At 37.3% G+C, this 18,996-nt stretch overlaps 1 protein-coding gene across 1 annotated transcript; it reads left to right on the forward strand.

The window, feature by feature from the left end:
- The first annotated feature begins 5,309 nt into the window (after positions 1 to 5,309).
- Positions 5,310 to 18,026, forward strand: LOC129266696 (uncharacterized). Its single transcript, XM_064103126.1, has 7 exons — positions 5,310 to 5,466; positions 7,091 to 7,319; positions 8,784 to 9,107; positions 12,053 to 12,292; positions 13,969 to 14,109; positions 15,615 to 15,715; positions 17,311 to 18,026. The coding sequence occupies exons 1-7, from the start codon at positions 5,311 to 5,313 to the stop codon at positions 17,548 to 17,550; spliced, it is 1,431 nt and encodes a 476-aa protein (XP_063959196.1). The 5' UTR covers position 5,310; the 3' UTR covers positions 17,551 to 18,026.
- Positions 18,027 to 18,996: the final 970 nt, after the last annotated feature.

Raw genomic sequence — 18,996 nt, forward strand, 5'->3', positions numbered from 1 at the left:
GCATTAAGGGAGTACGGTTATACTGCGTTCAATTTCTGAATTGTATGATTCTAGTGCATTTTAGATATGGTTATAACTTTGATCATAAACCAAGCTAAACATCCACTGGTATATGGGGGGGGGGGCTGTCATATCCTGACATCTTTGAGGGAGGGGGGTGATTTGTTCAAACATAGATCTACAATCTTCAAGTTAAGTGTACAATTCAATATTGGGGTCAATTGGTTAACATGGTTGGGGATTACAGACGCAAATATTTTTCTGTGTGAGGGATTATTTTTTTTATTTGAGGGATGGGGGGGGGGGGTCAGTTGCATAATGAGCCCAAAATATGTGGGGGCCATTCATATTCAACGGTAGAAAAAAAAAAATTCGAAAAAAAGCTGCGAAGGAGAGATTGAAGCGAGCGAGAAAATTTTTAGACCTTTTTGATTAAAATATATATAAATTTGTGATAGCTTTTTGACATATATATTATATATCGTTTTTTGTACTTTTCTTTCTCCGTTTTTTTTTTGTTCTTCGCGGTGAAACGTTTGGGGGTCCATGGCCCCTAAACTCCTTTTTAGATTAGTTGGAGTAGGGTTATCAGGCGAGTATCCAGCATCAGGTCCTATGGGCCCAATTTTCTGGGGATGATAGTGACTCTATTGTGCTCTTGCATGGGCCCATTCATTTCTTTGTCATAGCTGATGCTGGATACACTAGTGGTAATCCTCGAGTCTGCGGTTTTCAGTACTAGATGTGCATATTAGCTTTATTTTAAGACTGAAGACTCCGTAATTCGTAAGGACTATATCAGTAATGGACGCGCGAAGCGCGAGCTGATATTTTGATATTGGCCTACTGACCTAAAATGGTCCATGATTTCATGGTTCTTTCCCTTTGATCGCCTCTTTATATTTCGGTTCTTGTGTATTTTGTATCCTCTCCACTTATTTTACCTAATAAACCTAAACAAAGAATACTAACGAAAATGAGCTGATATTCAAATTGGTAAAATAATTGGGGAACACCCCATGCGCTTGATCGCGGGTAGGAGTGAAATTTGGAGAAAAAAACGTCATCTATAAAAGCATAAACATTACATTTGTATTTCATTTCCTGCTGGATTTCTTTCCTCTCTCCATCTATCTGTATCTAGCATTTTCCGAAAGAAATGGTTTCATTTAATAATACCAGATATGTACATATTAAGAAAATTACAAAAAAATATGGTTATCAGGCATAATATACAATAATCCAACATGAATGGAGGAAGTGTGTTTTGTTCACTGTTCATTATGGACTGAGAAGACATGCGTGTCCTATGTTTTCTAAGCATATAACCTGTAGCAGAGTAATTAATGAGATTACATATAGTCATTAATTGATATTGTGGTCAAAACGAAACCACAGACTGGACGATAAGCACTATCCAAATCCCGTTGATTAATGACCATAAAATACCAAAGCCTCGTAATGAATGATCTTTCAGTGTACCCTACGTCCAGAGTGACATATGACATTGCAATGCCTTCTAGAAATAAAAGAGCGGGGGCGATTCCATTCGGGCAAAGGAATTAAGCTAGGGGCGACTTCCTTTATGATTATTTCAATATAGAAAAGATAGGAAAGAAGAGTAAAAAGACGCAGAAGGGGGAAAACGCAGATCGTTTATGCCCATGACGATAAGGGTAGAATAAGTTGGTTACACTTCGTAATTCCGAAGGTTCTTTATTCCGAAGGTTCGTAATTCCGAAAACGAAATAAGGCTCGATGTCCGAAGGTTCGTTAATCCGAAAACGAAATAAGGTTCGTTGTTCCGAAGGTTCGTTAATCCGAAAACGAAATAAGGTTCGTTGTTCCGAAGGTTCGTTAGTCCGAAAACGAAATAAGGTTAGTGAATCATTTAGTTTTCGGACTAACGAACCTTCGGAATTACGAACCTCATTTCTTTTTCGGATTAACGAACCTTCGGAATTACGAACCTCACTTTGTTTTCGGACTAACGAACCTTCGGAATTACGAACCTCATTTCGTTTTCGGACTAACGAACCTTCGGAATATCCGAACCTTCGGAATAACGAAGCTTCGGATTTACGGATGTATGCGGAATGGGTTGTATATCTGTACGAACACTCATATGTTTTTAATGAAACAAATGCATATCAATTTGTCACCCCCTCTCGCCCCCTCCATCAAAAAAAAATTACGCTGAAGAGTACGAATTATGATTTTCATCGAAATTTCTGTCATCTCGCTGATTTGACTTTTTTCACGCCAAATCTATTTCAAAATGATTAATCATACTTTAAGTATTTTAGATTTTAGGACTCGCTCAGTTTATCGTAATACTGCACAGTATTCAATTCTTATCCCCTGAACTCAAACTTGTCTATTTTCTGTCTAATTTTTACCCCTAACATTCATGACTAAATCCCCATTAAAATGTCTTTCCCAAAATGCAAAGGGTGCGTAAAACCATGGCGCACTTACCATGTTTCCGGTTTTGATAGTTACAAAGATTTTTTATGAAGAAGACACTCGTAAAGAAACTTGAGTTTTACTACCTTTTTAGTTGGTTTCACATAGGAAACACAAGCCAATTCAACGAGCAATTTTAGGAGCATGGTACCACTCCACGTAATATTCCTCTCCTGTTTATAGCAATGAAAACTTAGGATTACATATTCCAAATGTAAGAAAGTATCCGGTCCGAATTTTAACTTGCCCTAAAAAGAAAAATGATATCTCACATTTACCATTGCCCAACCATGTATGAGTGTGTGGGTGTGGATGTAATTAATTTTCCCCATCATTTCAAACAACTTCCGAAGATGTTTTCACCTACTTACATTAACAAGAGACAAAAACCTGGTTTCAGAGGTTTTCCGTTATTTATTTGCAAGTGGTGTTTAACTAAAGTGATACAATATCGGCAACTGTATACCCACTCTAAAAAAATATTGGGTAAAAGTGCTCCATACGGGTAATTATGTGTCCAGCCAACATTGGGCTTTTTTTTTTTTACCCAGTGTGATGAAAATTTGGCCCAATTAAAGTAATTGCTGCTTATTTTTAACCTTACTGGACATATGCTTCCCACATTGGGTAAAATACTGCCCCAAATTGGTTGGGCACATAATTACCCCCGTGGTGGTAAAGATTTTACCCAATATTTCTTATAGTGCAGTATTACTTGTTTTATGATTGTTTGTTTTTCTGGAAAATATAATTAGTTGGTGGGGGACAGGTAGAAGACTTAATAATTGCGTATCTTCGTTGTTGGGAGGGAAAGGTATACCTTTCAATCTCGAGATTGTAAAATGATTTATTGATCTATCAAAACGAAGATCTAATACATATCCCATATTCCTTCCATATTTAGCCATCCCTTTTAGGGCTCTACGTCCATGTGGTGAAGCTAATCGGGTGAAACTTTCTTTATTCTATTGGTAAAACTCCGATCTATTTTTAACTTGTCGTTGTAATTATGATTTCACATAACCGAAAGTGAAATGGACAAAGGGCTCCTCCCCTCATATCCTCAATCGAAGTATGAATGATTGTATCTCTTGGTTGAAGTAGCAGCCTGCTTGCAACCAATGGATGACCCTTCACAAGTATTCTCTGAAAGTGAATCCTCTGTTTTGAGAGCAACACATCCTTTGTCATTCTCCCAAACGCCATGAAAACTGAAATAGTGACAGAACTATAGGAAACCCTCATCTGGATAACTGTGCTATTCAGGATCAGCTCGTATTCTATACTGTGGATATATATATTACGTTATAAAGATGGGGAGGATGGCAGAATCGGTTTTATTTGCCATTTCTGGTAAGAAAGCTTTTGGATTGTATTTTTAAAATGTACCAAATGTTCGTTAAAAACTTCAAAGTAAACACACTTGTTTAACGAATTGCGAGCAGACCTATGTTGAGGATCATATTTATGTGATTTCATTATCAAAGAAGATGCAAACCTATCATCTTTTGAAAATGTTGATTTTTTTTTTCTGTGAAAGTATATATATGATGACGTATTAAGACGAGCTAAATGGACAACATGGATAGATCATGCGGGTCGTGTGGTCCAGTGGTTAGAGTATTGGACTCATAATCGCAAGGTTGTGAGTTCGAATCCCTACTCTGCCATTGTCTCCACTGTGATAAAAAGGCCCGAGAGTAATACATGTCGTCTATAAGGTCAGCCACTATGGCTGATTAACATAGACGTAAAATGTTTCCTAGGTAATTGGTTATATACCAGCTTGGCGTTTACCAGCAAAACGCTGTCCTGCCGAGTTCCTACGGGAGTTACCATAAACAGAAACACAAACAGATGGAGCAATGATTATAGGATGTGAGATGTGATAAATTCTCCGCCCGCTGAAAAAAGTGGAAGTAATGCCAAAAAATCTAATTATTTATTATGTAATTGTTTGTGTTCTTGTAGGAATCGTCACTTTATATAAGAAATTATACTCAAAGAAGAAAAAAGGCTTTCAACTCTGTACCTTCCATTGTCGCACTGGGTATGTTGGGAACGCACTGAGAGCACCTCTACATGTATACTGTATAAATGGTAAAACGCGCAAACCGTCACCATCATCACGACGACGTCATCATTAACATCACTATCATCAGCAGCAGCATCATCATCATCACCACCACCACCAGTCCACACCACCACAATAACCATTACCACCATCACCACCATCACCAATATTATCGCAATACTATGCACGACCATCACCACCATCTCCGTTACTATCATCACCACTGGCACCACCATCACCATATCACCACTACCATCACTACAACCAGGAATCATCATCTTGATTAAACATTATCTCCAATCACCACCATGACCACCATAACCACCATTATCATCACCATCAGCGTCATCATCATCATCATCAGAATCAGAATCTTCTTTAACAGCATCACCATCACAACCATTACCGTCGTCACCATTATCATCACCACCACCACCATCAGCTCTACAACCATCATCACTACCACAACCGCAAAAGTCACCAACTAACACCATCAACACCATTATACTACCACATCTTTGCCATCGTCACCATCATCAACAGCACTAACACCGCCAGTGCCACCATCCTTTTCTTCAAAAGTACCATCACCACCGTCATCACCAACACCAGCATCAAAACCACCACCACCACACCATCTTCGTAATCATCATCATCATAATCACCATCATCGTCACCTCTACAATCAGCACCAGCACCACCATCACCATAATTCACCATTAAGATTGCAGCAGTAAAGTCATATCCATTCTTGTCCGCATGTAGTTCAAATGATGTTCAAGTTCGGCAATACTTTGTTTGCAACTACCCACGTCCCCATAATTGCCAAGAACGGGGAGAGCGTCACGCTGCCATGCTCCCATGGATGGAATCTTTCTAGAGTCGAGGACAGGAAAAACCTTGATCATGCCACCTGGTTTTTAACTGTGAGTGTTTAAACGTTCTAATGTTTAGTAACACCAACGAAACCGACTCCAGACCGATCAAATCTATTACGTTATTTCCAATGATTGGTCTTCGGTCGGACTGTAGTCGGTTTCATTGGTGTGACTGTATCATAAGATGTTAAACGGATTCCGCATTTTAGTGCCAATTTGTAATTTGCCGATAACTCATACCTCGTTTCCAATGTCGTGCACTCCTTTATACCTCGTTCCGATCGTCTGGTGATCCGTTACGATTGGCCTTTTGTTGCTGATCGCGAAATATTTTTTTAAAGCAGTCCAAAAAATGTTCTACTATCAAAACGGTAGCCACGAGTGACTTCAAGATCTGATACGATCTGACACGATCACTACGATTTACTCCACGATTTAGCTCACCAATACAAACGCCACAATCGGCCTTTCGTAACTAATCATGATTTTTTTTTAACCAAAAAAGATTCCACGATCAATACGATTACCACAACTGATCTGATATGATCTGATACGATCTGATACGATTACTAAGATTTCTCCACGATTATGACCACGGTTTCAATCGTGACACTGTGAACTATTTTCAAATAAAGGTATTTTTTAATATATTGTTTTCACATTTAAGTTTTATACATATTAACTGGTTAAGTGTACAAAGGCATATATTCCATTATTGCCATCAGTTTGAAAAGAAACCTAGAAATCAGGTGAAATCATGTGCTCGTATCAATATGTGACGTCATTAAGATTTTGACGAGAAGTATGCTTTTACACAAAATTTGATAGATTTATATTCCATTCTATTTTTATCTAGGTCCGTTGTCTTTAGGATGCTCATCTTATATGAAATACACATGGATGTTCTTTTAATATCGAATCATTATCCAATGTTAAAGATCAGAGTGTATGGTATTATACGTACACCATAATAGACCTATCGATCGTAGTTTAAAATGTGTCGGTTTCTGGTCGTAAAGGGAAGTAAACTTTTTTCAGGCCATCTCAGATTTCATTCATCACCATGTCAAGATTATTATGACTGATAATGATATGTTTATCATAGAGCTAAAGCTTTATGTGTTTATCATCATGGCAATTAATCATGCGGCTTTAATATCGGGTATCAATATTCCAACATTATGTCTGAAGGGAATTGACTATGCATTAAGGCGAATCTGAATATTGAAAAGACTTAATTTTAAAGAATTAAAAGAATTATTACTTTAAAATATATCATTATCAATATTATGTTTATTATTAGTAGTATTGTTATTATTATCATTATTATTATTATCATATTATCACAATATATCACGCTCTACAAGCAATGCTTTTTAGTGGATCCCCTCATTTCCATATCAGATTTTGTTAAAACTATTTTACAAAGGTATTGAAACTCGTAATTGATTTGTAATCAATATTATCATATTTCATTTGTATTTGTTTATATTCATGTATTTTTTATTTGTATTTGCTTATAATGTTGTTAATGGAAATGGAAAATAAACTTGAACTTGAACAATCATTGTTTTCATTTTCCTCTTCCTCGCAATCATCATCATCGTCGTCGTCGTGGTCATCATTATCACAATCATCATCATCGTTCTCGTCATTATCATCATCATAACAGAATCCTGACCGTACTGACACTGTCGCTTCTCACGAATGTCCAGATGATAACCCTAAATTATGTAAGACAATGACATCGAATAGTCAGGTCTCCCTTGACCTTGACTTCGAGAACCAGACAGCGAATCTCATCATCACAAATGTCCAGAGTACGAACAGCGGGGTGTATTTCTGTTTGGTAGTGACCGTCAATGGTATCATCCAAACCTCTGTCAAGCTCACTGTTAGTGGTAAGTGATGAAAACCTTTTTATCAAACCTAAAACCAGTATCATAAAGTCTTGTTATTAAACTAGGAGTTAATTTTAACGGAGAAAGTTAAGCAGGGGGTGTTTCACAAAGATTTAAGTATTACTTAGAGTCGCACTTAAATACCGAATTGCGTACTCTACGAAAGGCTTGACCGCATTGGTCAGATCGTGTCATGAGGACGCGCACTAATACGTATCTAACAATAAGAACGCGCGTTGCATATCATGCACGAGTCGGCATTTAAGTGCGATTTAAGTCATACTTAAATCTTTGTGAAACATCCCCCTGGTTGTGTTCTATTTTGTCTATTTCTTCATCTCCTAGCTCCGGTTACGGGTTGATGCTTAAAAGAGACCAAAAGGTGTGGGAGGCACTGAAGAACTCAGCATGGACACACCAATGGAGATGTTGGGAAATCCCCCTTTCCACCCCCCCCCCCCAAAAAAAAGCAAATATATACAAAATAATAATAGATAAATAATATAAAGAATACAAAAATCCTTCACCGGCAAAAATAATAATTCTTATTTTCGTATTCTTACTTCCCTCCTCCAAAAAAACCCAACAAGTTTTCTTGAAACGGACTACTGAACGTTATATAAATTAATGTAGCTTTCAGCTATCTTCTTCTCAGCCAAATTAGGCTCGTATGATCACTCGAGACAAAATTAATGTGATCACCCCCTTTCGTTTTTCCGGGGACGTCGGAGGGGGGGGGGGGGGCAAGACGGACACCGCCACAGTGCTCATATATCAACTTTCAAAATACACCTTAAACAAGTAATCAACCTTTGATGACAGAATGTTCTCAGACTTCCCTAGAATTATTTTGTAATTCAATTCAATTCAATTCTTTTATTTCATTTCCATTCAAAACATATTGAATGGAATGTTTATCTCCACCCCAAATAATGGGCAATCCAGCCATTCATTACGTATTAATGTTGTATTTAATGTTGTAAATTTTAAATGAATTAACTTTTTTTTTTTTTTTTTTTTTTTTGGGGGGAGGGTTATTTTGCATGTTTTTTATTAAATAGAATTAATGCAATTCAATACGAAAAATTACAGTAATGCTCCAAATATTTTGTGGTCATGGTACGATTATATATGTACGATTGTTTTTTGGGGGGGAGGGTGGCAATTTTGTTACCATTTTAGTAACTCTACTGTACGCACGTACATTGCCCGAGCTTGAAAAAAACCCTTTTCAGGATGTTTTTGTGTGGGTGTCAGGGGTGCTTGCGTGTGTGGGTGGGATGGGTGTGAGGGGATATGGGAGGATGTGGGTGTGGATGTGTGGGTGTGTGTAATTATGGCAGTGTCCCTGGATCGTTTCAAGCAAAAATCCATTGTCGTTTCGAAATTTTTAAGGAAACTGTCTCCAAGCTTCCTCCATAATCAATTTTGTGATTATTTTTTTCTCTTTTTCATTTTGCACAGGGTCTGATACATCCGTTCGCATTACGTCATCCGGCGGTCATCCACCCGACGAGCCAAGCAAATTAATCGTCACGGCCAATACCACGGAGACACTCAAGTGTTCTGCTTATGTGAATAAGGGCTACCCTGGCACACTCGTCTGGACAGCCCAAGATCTCAGTTTGCAAGAGGAAACTCCAAAGAAGTTCGACATCAGTGATGACGAAGATTATGTGACGTCATCAGTGACGTTTCATCCAACACATGCTGATAATGGTAAATGGGTAGAATGTGGAATCAGGGAAAGCGAAAAATCACCGAGACGAGTCAAGTTGATGGTTAAAGGTAACTAGAATTTTCAATTCAGTTAATGGTGCATATATGTATTTCGCATGAAAATCAATGTATTATCCAGAGTTAAAATGCTGAAATTAGCATGTTTACAATACAGGCCATTCATAGGCAAAGCTAACAAAATATATAGGTAGACTGACATACAATGGTTCATGACATACATGAAATTGATAAATAAATACACGTCTGAAAGTAATTGTAATTGTAAACAACGCAATCAATAGAATAAATTTGAATATATAGGCCTATACAGAATTGCATGAATGAATACAATTTCGAATCTATTGCTCACTTTTCTTGAAAAAGACAAATCAAAGAATCTCTGCAGGATCTCACTAAGAATGAAAGTGGACATTTATAAATTGGACGTGGCCTAAATGACGCTATCATATAGAAGAGGGATTTCTGGGAATTATGTTGCTGAATTGTTTCGAAAGTAATAAATCAAGTGGCGTTCAAATTGTACAGACTGGCACTGATTGTATTTAGCATGTCGGGAATTTCCGGAAAGTCTTCAATTGCTAGAAATATTAATGGTACTACTGCTGAAAGTTACGTTGTTGCTGCTTTCTTGCTTAAATTATTTCCGTTTCATTTTTTCTCATTTCCAGCAAAACAGTAAACAAAATCCATGAAATAAAATGATAATAAACAATTGAAGTATAAAAAAACACAATCATGTAGCACAACATTAAAGATTTTAAACTTAGATGGATCAGGAAATATTTGTAGCTGAAAATAGCTTGTCGAAAATGGAGAGGTCCACTGTGAAGCTTTGCTTGTAAATCGTGGACCCCTCGAATGAAAGTATTTAATAATGATCAAGTACATAATTATAATAATGAAAGCATTGAATAATTGTTAAAGGGGAATCCAACCCAAATAAAAACTTGTTTTTATAAGAAAAACAAAAATCAGACAAGTTAATAGGTGAAAGTTTGAACAATATTGGACAAACAACAAGAAAGTTATGATTTCTTAAAAGTTGTAAATATTGGTAATCACTATACCCATGGAGACTTCAAATTGGCCGCATATGGGATACCATAGTGATGTAAGGCAAGGACTACTCTTCCTTGTACTCCAATACATATTATGGCTAAAATGTCATTTTCCCCCAAAAGTTTTTATTTCAAATTATATTTTTCTTTCATGAGGACATAAAACAATATACTACCTGGATTATATTTAGATTACTGCCCCAGGGGAATGGGTACTTAAAAGAAAACCAAAAAACCCTGATTATAAAGTACATGGCCTATGGGAAAGTTGTCCTTGCCCCTTGTCATAATTTACTTACCCAGTTGCCAATTTGAAATCTATATACTTTTAGTGATCTCAATTTAAAAGCAGCTATAACTTTCTTTAATGCTTGTCCGATTTCTTTCAAACTTTCACCATTCTGTATAATTTATTTTTCTCCTTCTAAACACAACATTTTATGGCCAAGGCTGGATTCCCCTTTAATTACATAATTAAAATAATGAGGCAATTATAACTGGGTCAGCTCTATACTCATGTGACAATTCTTATCCATCTTGTCCCATTATATCGTTTATTGTTGCTGGAAAGACCACAGTGCGGCATACGTTAACACAAAGTGTGTTCACATAGGAGACTATATGTGAACCACAATGTGAAAATGCCTAAAATTAAACAGTTCACACTGTGGACATCTCGATTGTGTGGGTGATTACAGTGTGTTAACATAGTGGACTATATGTGATTCACAGTGTTAAAATGCTTAAATTTCACGAATCTGGAGATAAGTTCACACTGTGGACGTATCGACTGTGTGGGTGTTCACATAGTGCACCATACTAGTATGTGATTCACGATGTTAAAATACTTAGAATTCAACAATCTGGAGATAAGTTCACACTGTGGACATCTCGACTGTTTTAGTGGTGACAGTGTTTTCACGTAGTGTACTATATGTGATTCACAATGTTAAAATGCTTAGAATTCAACAATCTGGAGATAAGTTCACACTGTGGACTTCTCGACTGTGTTGGTGGTCACAGTGTGTTCACATAGTGTACTACATGTGATTCACAATGTTAAAATGCTTAAAATTCAATAATCTGGAGATAAGTTCACACAGTGGACATCTCGACTGTGTGGATGTTCACAGTCTGTTCACATATAATGCAGTAACTGAAGATGTGAGTGATTCAGAGAAACCTGAAACTGTTGAAATGAAGTGTGAACACAGTTACCACCGTGGGCATTTCTACCACGCCACATGAGTGCTGTTCACAGTGTGTTTGCCTTGTGGACTGTGCTAAAATGTTATTCACACTTTTAAATTTAACAATGGCATAATGATTTTACTTCCATGATATTGTAGTCCACCCTGTGCGAAAACACAGTAGACACACTTTGTTAGACAGTGTAGATACCCACTTAGCTTAATATAATGGAGAGTCTGGTTAATAACAATGAAGGGGTAAGTCTACACAAAATTTAACTAAAAGCAAGGAAATGTAATTTCAATGTGTAACTTGGTATCACATCCAATGCCGATTATTTTCGTCAAGGATATATTTGGGCCCATGGTTAAGTAAGTACTCAGGGGCTTTGCCCTGATATTTCGATAGGGGTAAGACGAAAATATGGTCGAATTACAAACTAATTTTAGGGGTATTGTAGAATTACGCTGTCAAGACTTCTCTCTTTTTTTATTCTCTTCATCCTTCTTCCTATCTTTCCTACAGTTTTTATTCTTCTCCTCCTTCTTTGTTTCTGTTTTTTAGCTACTTGAAGAAAGAATATATATTTAAAAAAAAACATCTTGCTACCAAGAATGACGGCTTCCCTGCAGTAGTAGACCTACCACTCTTTCTTCTCTTTATAACATAGTTTCCATTTTGAAGGAGCTTCTGGCAATTAATCCGATGGCATTTTCTTTTCTTTACATTTCTCATATTGGACAGATAAAACAGATACGTCATCAACGGGTAACCCTCTTATCCCAATAAACAATGAAACTTCAAGCCCGGTATGTTTTCATCGCCAAAGTCGGAAGGCTAATAACTCCTCTCGGAACAATACCTGTTGCCAGGCAAGAGACATCGTCTTTCTGCCCAGTATTTCACCAAATGGGGATATCGCTATTTTATGCTGCACAGGGCGTGAGGTTGGGTCATGCCACTCTCTACAGTTCAACATTGCTGGTAAGAATGACTTTACTCATGTCGTACGCAGACATTTCTTCCGGGGGGGGGGGCAAGATGCGTGAACATTATTGAAGAAACTCGTTAGCGATGGAGCTGAGCGACCTAGCGAATTATGCATTATAGGAGGGTTTTTTTGTGTGCATGTGATGACGTGAATTGAAGACTCCTTAGGACACTTCTTGGCGAATTTTTTGATTTTTTTTTGTAACGAAATTTCAGGAGGGGGTAACTGCCCCAGCAGCTTATGGCTACAAATTTACTGGAACCCCTTCCATCAAATGTGAAATATTCATTCAGATACAAAACGCCCCCTCCCAACCTCAATGGATTATATTCACTTGATCTGTATTCAGTTGGTCTACTTTCTTTTCCGATAGGGCTAGTCTAATACCACATGTACTGAAAAAAAAACTCCGGTGTTGATTTGACACCAGCCCGGAATCTATATATGTCCACACCAGAGAAGTGTTAAACAACACCAGTTTGGAAGCAAACCGATGCTGTTTTAATACTAACTGATGTTGTATAAACACCTTTCTGGTGTTAGACCAAAACGAAACTGGTGTCGTTTAACACTTCTCTGGTGTGGACATATATAGATTCCGGGCTGGTGTTAAATCAACACCAGAGTTTTTGCAGTGTGGGTTACAAGCATTTTGTCTACTATCAATGAGGTCTTATTGCGGTTGGGTCTACAGTTTACACTCGGACTAATACCCACGTCAAGTAGTCTAAGTGCCCATTTCGTCTAATTTTCACTTCGTGTAGTCATCAGTTGTACTGAATTAAATGTATATGTAATATGTGATCCATAAACAGTTCATCTAACGATAAAGATTAAGTTGGTGTTAGAAGAAGTGGATACTACTTACTTACTTACCTACGTGCTTACTTACTTACATACTTACTTACATACTTAGTACTTACTTACTTACTGACTTACTTACTTACTTACTTACTGTCCATTATTCCTCCTAGCATGTAGGCAGCAAAGATACGACAGCCTAACAGGAATTTAAAATGGAAAATAAATGGCCATTAGACCAAATGGTCAGTAGACGAACTGAGATTAGACCATGTTGGATGAGATCAAACGCAAAGTAGACAAAGCGGTTGTTGGCCAATCATCAAAACTCCCCCCCCCCCAACTACCACCTCCGCTTCATCAGCCAGCTACTTTTATACTGCAACCGGATCTGAACTTTATAGAAAAGTGATTGACATGAAGAAAATAAGTCTTGAATTTATCAATATCTAATCGTCTTAGATTACTGTTGGAAATTAATGCCCCGAGCGGCCCCCTTCTTTGTATATCGACTGTGCAGGATGTGAATGTCTAAACATTAGCAAGATTTGAAATTTGCCATGACTTTCAATTTTTACCTGGGACTTTGATCTTCAGTGCAATTATTCATTTATCTATTTATATCTTAATTATTTTGTTCAAAATTTATTCTGAGGTAAATTTAGTATTTAAAACAGTGCATATTTTCTCTTTCTCTCTCCCTCGTCTATCTTTGTCTATCGATCTAGCTGTCTTTATAACCCTTTCTCTCTCTCTCACACACATCCCACACACATATTCTCTTGTAGTTTCAAGTTCATTTTTTTTCCATCCCTTTTTCCCTCCTCTCTCAAGTTATCTTTTTTTTTCATTTTCTTTTGTCTTTCAGGAGATAGTAAGTCTGACGCAGAGCAAACGGGGAGTCAGTCCAGTCATACCATAGCGACAACGATGTCCATCTCGCTTTATGCAATCATTGGAGCCGGTATCCTTGTCATTTTATCTGTCTTCATCTGGAGGAAGAGAAAAGGTAGGAATAAATTCGGTAATTTATCCTTTATTTTGTCTCCTTCTTTTACTGATACTGCTTTTTTTTTTCTCTCTCTTCTTTTTCTTCTTATTTTTATCCTTCTTCTTCTTTTCATCCTTCTTCTTTTTCTTCTTCTTTTTATTTTTCTCTTATCTCCTCCTGTTCTTCCTCTCGAGAAAAAGACCAGGGCCCTGTCTTACAAAGAGTTACGATTGATCCAATCAATCGTAACTCTATGGAAATCCATCAGTGTAATATTTTTTTTCTACAGGAAATCTGCAAAATGTCATTTGTAAACAGAGGAAAACACACCAAATTGTCAAGAAATCGATGACTTTATGGATATACATTCATATCTAGAAATTTGTTTGAACAAACATGCATTTCATATGTTGACTTTGTTGGCTTTCCATAATTACCATTGATCGGATCAATCGCAACTCTTTGTAAGACGGGCCCCAGGTAAAACTTCACTTTTGGAAATTCACGTGTTTTTTTGTCTTTATCTCTCTCTCTCTTCTTTTCTCCCTTCTTCTTCATCTTCTTCTGCAGCTTCGTTCGTTTCTTGTTATTTTTCTTCTAGTTGTTATTATTTTTTTTGGTTCAAGACAACAAAAGGGGGAGAAAGAAAGTGGAAATCGAAAAAAATAACCAGTTGCAAATTATATAAAAAACACTTTATATTTTTATGTTCCGGTAAGGGAATTTTCCAAACGTTCTCAGCTGTAACCTGGTACGCGATGTAGTCGAAACTGCAAGCAATATATCATGCTTAATTATGATCTGTCATTTGGAATTAGATGAAATAAACACTGATATCGGTCGTATAGGGAACGAACACCCAAAGATGTTCTCATATATACCATTGCCTAAAGTTAACGCTGGCATTCAAGTAGTAGAATAAGCTTGCTATTAAAAAAACAATGAGTATAGCAGATGGATTCGAGGTGACACGACATTTGCCCCTGCGACATTTGCCCCGGGTGGTGTTTCATAAAGCTGTTCGTAAAGTTACGCACAACTTTACGAACGACTGGAACATGTTCTTATACATAAGTCAGCTACATAGGGATATCATTTACCACAAGAAAGGATCACCAGTCGTGCGTAAAATTGTTCGTAACTAACGAACAGCTTTATGAAACGGGCCCCCGGTCTTGATATCTCAGAGGGCATAGAGCTAGAGTTAGGATTATAAAAGATTTTTTGGTTCAGAATCATGTTAAGACAAGGGATAGGGTTTCTTCAGTTTTGGAGGTTAGATTTTTTTTTCACTCCCTCTAATGAAGGATTTTTTTCTTGACAAGTGGAACCATTAGAAAATAAATAGCCATGCATTTTATAATCCATAACATATAGGGCACATATTACCTATTACGTCACAAACCAAAATCTTGAAACGACCTGTCTTTTCGTCAGGGTGAACTTTCCTTTCAATATTTGGTCGCGTGTTCATCATATTACAATGTGCGGTAACTTATTTTATTTTTTTAATTTAATCTCAGTTTTCAGGTGTCCGCGAAAGGAACACATATATTGTGATCCCCCTGACCTGCCGGCAAGAGTGACATCGTTGCCCCCTCCTCCTCGCTCGTGGATTGAATACGTAAGTATCATTTAGTCTCTGTCGACCCCCACCCCCTCCCTCCCACCACTTTCCAGGCTTACAACACTACCCCGGCCCTTTCTCCATGTACTTCAGTCTCAGATTTTACGAGCATAAAAGATGAATTAAAGAAATGAAGTTTTAAACTGCCTTGTTGTATACATGTCTTTGCTGGTTTTGGTAAATTTTTGAACCCCGGCTACAGGCCTATAGTCTGATGTGAAGAAATTAAGTGCAGTGTGCTGAAATGTGTCAACAGTGTGGAGCAATATATGAAATAATCTTTACAGTTTTAAAATTGTAGGTTGATTGAATATTTTGCTGGGTTGAATTATTTATCATGGATATTCATTCGTCAATTAGTGAAAGCTCACACTGCAGGGCCGCGGAACGGTTTTGAAAGTGGGGGGGGGGGGGGGTGAGCAAAAAGTAAGGGGCTGACCATGCAAAAAATCACAATCAGATGTTCATTTGTACGTGTTTGTACACGGTTTTGTAAAAAAAAAAGTGGGGGAGCTGAAGCCAACCCAGATCCCCCCTCCCCCGTTTTTGCGACCCCTGCTCCGTAGAGGTGTCCACAGTGTGAAGTTACTTCCACCTTTTTGAATTTGAGTACTAAGTGTGGAACACATTGTCCACTGGATGAACGACAGACTTTGAAAACAATGTGAATACAGGCCCTACTGAGACAACACGATGAACCCACTGTTAACATAATGTGAAAACACTGTGAACACGCAATTTGACACTAAACATAAGCCTTCTGTGAACGCATTGTGTAAAAAAACTCTACATCTTTTTTGACACTGAATACACTGTGAACATACTGTGAACACAATGTATGATTGAATACAGTGTGACAATATGAACACAATGTTAATAGACTGTGGGTAACATTGTGGGACACTGTGAAAACATTGTGAACGCTTTGTGAAAATACGGTGAGAAGACAATGTAAACACACTGTGAATTCACTGTGAGCACTTTTTGATACTGTAAAGTGGGAACCCGGGTCTTCTGACACAGTTAACAAACACTGCAAACATAATTATACTGTGAAATATTTGTGAACACACTGTTGGATACTGTTACCATAGGCCTACTGGAAACGCTTTGATCAAGCACTGTGCACATACTGTCAAAACACTTTGAACACAATGTAAACGTATTCTGTGGGTCTGAACACCTTGTGAACATACTGTGGAAACAATGGGAATACAGTGTTTGACAATATGAACGGACTGAACATAGTGTGAAAACATTGTGAATAAACTGTAAACATACTGTAAATTCACTGTGAAAGCACTGTGAACACGTTGTGAACATACTGTGAAATCACTGAGTACACACTGTAAACATAATGAGAACAAATTGTGAACATTCTGTGAAGACACTGTTTATAACACTGAACACACTGTGAACACAGTGCGAAGACACTGTTAATATAATACACTGTATATGGGATCACATTTTGGTACGCTGTGTTATTTCGAATAAGTAAGCCGCCCTCTCCTATCTTGATATCTATGAATGTCGGTCTAAAGGTTTATCATAATATCTAATTATATCGTCTTAATCTTCTCAACCCATCACAGGAATACGAAGATGGTTCCTTTATAACGTCATATGAAGAATGCAACTCGATCAGGGATGACGAACTGCAAGAGCTCTCGACCACCTTCTCCGGCCACGCCCCGGGAGCACATCGCTCTCTCAGCCGAACGATATCCACACTCAGTCGGCGGGGGCTTCGAGACTCTGAAGTGGTCTACGCCAATTTTCCATTCACAAATGTTCTTTCAAGGATAAAAGCGATTGGATGGTCCTACTTCTGATGATGTGATGTCTCCTTATGCAAAACAACAGAACCGGTGGATTGCGATGCAGACGTTGCGGGCGCTGCCGACGATGGCATCTTCTTCGCATCCAGTGTCATGTTCTGGCACCAAATTTAGTGTTATCGATGATGATTTTTAGCTCCATTTTAATAGAAGTCCCTGATTATGGTGAAGATGCAGACTTCATCACAGGGCAAGAGGTCAAAATTGAAAAAAAAAATTAAACCAGACTCTCCGAACCATGGTTGCATTTTATCTGAGTGTGAGGTTCTTACCATGGCCGTACGCGGCGAGAAACTTTTGAGAACTTACTTTTTCTTACTGAAAATTTTCACAAAAATCACCAAAAGTGTGCAAGAAAACTAAATTCTATTTCACTTCAGCAAATGCAAAAGCGCTCCCATGACAAGCTCGGTCGCTTTGCTCCCTCACTTTCAAGTGAGGGAGGTGTCTTTCCCGGATGCCCCCCCCCCAAAAAAAAAAAAAAAATTGTTTTTGTTTATTGATCAGTCTTGTCAAATCGCCACTCTGGCTTATTTTTTTTACTTCTGGACTTGAATTTTGTCTTTTACTCGTTGGTCTCCAAATGTAAATTTTTCTAAATATAGTTTTTAAATTTCAAAGTTGCTATATTATCAGAAATTCAAAAATAAAAACAAATGAAAACAAAACCAATGTAGGCCTTTTTATGTAAGTCTTTATATACTATGTCTAATCAAATTTTGATTCACTGTACAACTCACTTGATTTACTATAACTATCACTTGGCTAATTATCGTTTAATTCTTTTTCCATTCCGTCTATATTGTCGGAAGGTTTCATATTTCAGTTTGTCTGTACATCGCTTCGGCTAATTCCAACTTTTGTCTAGTTCTCTTTCAAATTGTCTAATTTCCAAGAGATCGTCGGTGTAATAATTAATGGTTAACATGATTAAATATTAATAGTTATGATGATAAATGATGATATCCTTGAGATTCAATGAATTGGGAAACTGGGGAAATGAATTTTACCGAACAAAATTATTGAATACCGAATTTGACTTTGTTTAACATATTTAACAATATCTGTTTCTGTCTGAGAGTATTAATGCAATGCATGACTATTATCTGACATGCATGTATTGTTTTATTTTTTCAGGTTTTATATAGTGTGTGATTTATTATGTGCATATAACTGTTTGAAATATATATATATATGTATATTTGATTTGCACATGACTGTAAAAATGTAAAGCAATAATTTATTATAATCTTCAGGATGGTGGCACAGGGTGTGTGGCGATCGCTCTCAGTGACTCATCAAGTAAAAAAAAATGTATTTAAAATGATGAATAAAAAAGAAAAAAGTAAGAATTTCATTGAGAGTGTTCTGAGCCGTGTAACCACAGTTTAAAACAGTGAGGGACGATTCCATACGGGACATTTTGACAACAATTTATAG

This window comes from Lytechinus pictus, chromosome 8 (assembly GCF_037042905.1).
Source record: "Lytechinus pictus isolate F3 Inbred chromosome 8, Lp3.0, whole genome shotgun sequence".
Classification (NCBI taxonomy): domain Eukaryota; kingdom Metazoa; phylum Echinodermata; class Echinoidea; order Temnopleuroida; family Toxopneustidae; genus Lytechinus; species Lytechinus pictus.

Excerpts from the sequence above, each read along its gene's own strand:
- LOC129266696 (XM_064103126.1), top strand. The coding sequence starts at position 5,311 with ATGATGTTCAAGTTCGGCAATACTTTGTTTGCAACTACCCACGTCCCC. Across the intron at positions 12,293-13,968 it reads TCTACAGTTCAACATTGCTG|GAGATAGTAAGTCTGACGCA; the intron begins GTAAGAATGACT and ends TTTGTCTTTCAG. Across the intron at positions 15,716-17,310 it reads CTCGCTCGTGGATTGAATAC|GAATACGAAGATGGTTCCTT; the intron begins GTAAGTATCATT and ends AACCCATCACAG.